This window comes from Etheostoma spectabile, chromosome 6 (genome assembly GCF_008692095.1).
Source record: "Etheostoma spectabile isolate EspeVRDwgs_2016 chromosome 6, UIUC_Espe_1.0, whole genome shotgun sequence".
Taxonomy (NCBI): Eukaryota; Metazoa; Chordata; class Actinopteri; order Perciformes; family Percidae; genus Etheostoma; species Etheostoma spectabile.
Genome location: NC_045738.1, coordinates 16,235,685 through 16,238,822, shown reverse-complemented (window position 1 = coordinate 16,238,822; position 3,138 = coordinate 16,235,685). Strand labels below are relative to the sequence as shown.

Below are 3,138 nucleotides of genomic sequence, written 5' to 3'. Positions count from 1 at the left end.
TCTCTCTCTCTCTCTCTCTCTCTCCCCCTCTCCCCCTCTCTCTCCCCCCCCCGTATGTCAGCTGGAGAATGCTCGTCATTCAGCTGACAGGAACAGCCACTTGGTGGGAGCTGCTCATGAAGAGCTGCAGCAGACCCGTGTGCGATTGGAGGGCATGTCAGGCCAGCTCAGCCTTCTGCAGAAACAGGTACACACACACACACACACACACAGACTTTGTACTGTTACAAGGAGTGTACAGACAGCTTAATTGGCTTAATTGGTCTTAATTGATTAACCTTTGTATGTGTGTTCTCTCTAAATCAGCTGGCAGCGAGCGAGTCCAAGGTGCGGGAGCTGGAGGAGACCATGTCAAGGGAGCGGGACATGAGTCGGCGGCGGCTGGAGGACAAAGAGCGGGAGATGGCTGATATCCGAGCTCGGCTGATGCTGCAGCTGGAGGAGTACCAGGAGCTGCTGGACATCAAACTGGCCCTGGACATGGAGATTAACGCTTACAGGAAGCTGCTGGAGGGAGAGGAGGAGAGGTGAGATTGTTGTAAAACAGTAGATAACATAGACACCTGAAGGTGTACAGGTCAGTAGGAAATATGAAAATAAGATCAGTAAAAATACAGTAAACAGTAAAAAAAAAGAAACCGTAAAGTCATTGTAATCTCTACTTACTTTGCTAATCAAGAACAGATCACCTACTTAGAATCCCCATACCCTACATACAGACATACCTGTCCACATGCTTATTTACTTTTGGTTTTTAATGGTTTGGACCCCTTCATTTTAATAAAGAAAGATCTTATTGTTATAGCATACAATGATATTTCAGACAACAGCATGCTTTCAACTTTGTTGGGGAACAACAGTTTGGGTGAAGTGCCCCCCACAAAGTCAGGTCTAAAAAGAAATGTTTTTTTCCCAGCTGGTGTGAAGAACTTGACTGGTCTGCACAAAGCCCTGACTGTGGGAGCAAATCCCTGCAGCCAGGTCCTGGCGGAAAGCTTAAAACCACAAGAGTGGACGCTGTTATAGCAGCATATTTTTCCCATGGTTCTATGAGATGGTCAACAATCGCCTACGGGTGTAATGTTCAGTTGTTCACGTATTTTTGGCCATGATGTGGAAGACATGGTTCTAACGTCATAGTGACTGAGCCCAGCTTGTTTTTAGAAATAAATACTCATAGGAATGGTAAAGCTCAAGCTCTACGTACTTTCTGTCAGTGCAGCCGACGGGGTTCTTTGAGCCTGCTGCAATAACGGCAAAGGCAGTTCTTCTCGATCACTTCTGGTTCTGGGCTCTTGGAGCGTCAACCAATCACTTGAGCATGTTGGATACAGTAGTATCATCTAAATCTCTTTCCTTTTTTAGGCTGCGTCTGTCACCTGGCGGCACCACAAAGGTCACAGTGGCACGGACCTCAGGCTCAGCCCACAGCCACACCAGCCGCGTGCTCTCCGGCTCAGGCCACAGCCACAGCACCCGCGTGGTCCACTCCACCGGCACTGGCACCCCCGCGGCTGTCACTGCCTCCAGCAGCCGCAACTCCTCCGGAGCAGCCAGCACCAAGAAGCGGCGTCTCAATGACAACGACAGCGAGAGCTCCAGCATGGTGGGGGGCTCTGTGACCAAGACTCGCATTAGTCAGAATGCCTCAGCCAGCGGCCGCATCACAGTGGATGAGGTTGACCTGGAGGGCAAGTTCGTCCGTCTCAGCAACAAGGCTGACGAGGTTAGTGAGTCCTTCTACCAGTTGGCTTTTCCAACTCTTTTAACCTGGTTTAAGATGATTTCACAGTACTAAGACTGCACTTTAAAAGGTGGTAACATATTTTTAATTGACTGTTCTGGTTACATAATTATATGTAACTAACAATTTTTGATAATTTAATTAACCAATGTTTGATCAAAAGTAGCATTCTGGTAACATTTGATAGCAGAGTATGTATTCTAAGATAGCTGTAAATATCTGCAGCTTCAGCCTTTTCGGTCTGTTAAAACTTTCATGGGCCAAAAGACTATTTTGTTTTTAAATGTTCTGTCCCACCGTCCATCTCTTTTCCTTTTACACTCATGCAGGACCAATCTCTGGGCAACTGGCAGGTGAAGAGACAAGTAGGTAATGCCAGCGCCATCGTCTACAAGTTTCCCAACAAGTTCACTCTGAAGGCTGGAGGAACTGTCACTGTAAGTTTTTTTTTTAATTTTTTTTTAATTTTTTACCTTTTAATTAACCAGGAAATAATCCCATTGAGATTCAGAATCTCTTTTACAAGGGAGTCCTGGTCAAGTCAGCAGCAACAAAGTCTCAACATACTGAAACGGCAAGCAACAGACTTAATACAAAAAATGTTTTTAAATTTAAACACTAAGAAAATAAGAATTCTGTATCAGGACATGGGCGTTCAGCGGTCAGGAAATCCTATTTCTAAAATCTTCCATGCTAATGAAATAATCTAGATTTAGGTGACTTTGTAGCTCACACCAAGACAACTGAGCAAAAAACTTTAAAAGCACTTTCACCAAACACAGTACGGGTTTCAGGAATGACGTACATCACCGAAGTTGTTTACTAGATTTGTCTGTTTCTTGATCTGTCCATTGATGATTTGATTATCTTCACATAGAGGTACTTTTTCTTTGACCACTAGTAGTGCTGGGGAGCATTATTTTGTGGTGCATGCGCAAAGGCATGCGGGTGATGTAATACACATCTCTGCCAATGACGCTTTAACTTGCCCCCAATTTCCACTGAGTGCATGATGGCTGTGGATCCGCTTTGCAACGGCGTCGGAGTCATTAGGTTTCCATTAAAGTCAATGTGTGCATTTTCACTGGCGGCAGAACGGCTGCGTCCTGACTCCGTCCCAGCTCCGGTGATCCGCAGCCCTACGGAGCAGATACGCAGCGCTTCTATTTTTGCCGGACGCCAGAGCGCTCCACAGCAATTCAGCAGATAGTGCAGGACAGGAAGTTGAGCACAGAAACAATATAAAATAGACCGTGCTCACGGCAGATCATATTTTCCTGCACTACACCTTGAAAACACAGCACAGAGTTGTTTTCTCTCTATTCCTCTGGATGGAAACAAACTGTTGGTTTTGTGGTTCTATTCTACATGAATTTGCGAGATCTTGTGGGTCC

The 3,138-nt window shown here is 45.6% G+C and overlaps 1 protein-coding gene across 5 annotated transcripts in view; it reads left to right on the top strand.

The window, feature by feature from the left end:
- The window catches only part of LOC116691689 (prelamin-A/C), a 36,560-nt gene that overhangs the window by 28,978 nt on the left and 4,444 nt on the right, over window positions 1-3,138 (top strand). For all 5 annotated transcript variants that reach the window (XM_032519521.1, XM_032519519.1, XM_032519520.1 and 2 more), the window contains 4 exons: window positions 62-187; window positions 307-527; window positions 1,366-1,726; window positions 2,074-2,181. In XM_032519521.1, the coding sequence (XP_032375412.1) occupies window positions 62-187; window positions 307-527; window positions 1,366-1,726; window positions 2,074-2,181 (816 nt within the window). The remainder of the gene's footprint in view (window positions 1-61; window positions 188-306; window positions 528-1,365; window positions 1,727-2,073; window positions 2,182-3,138) is intronic.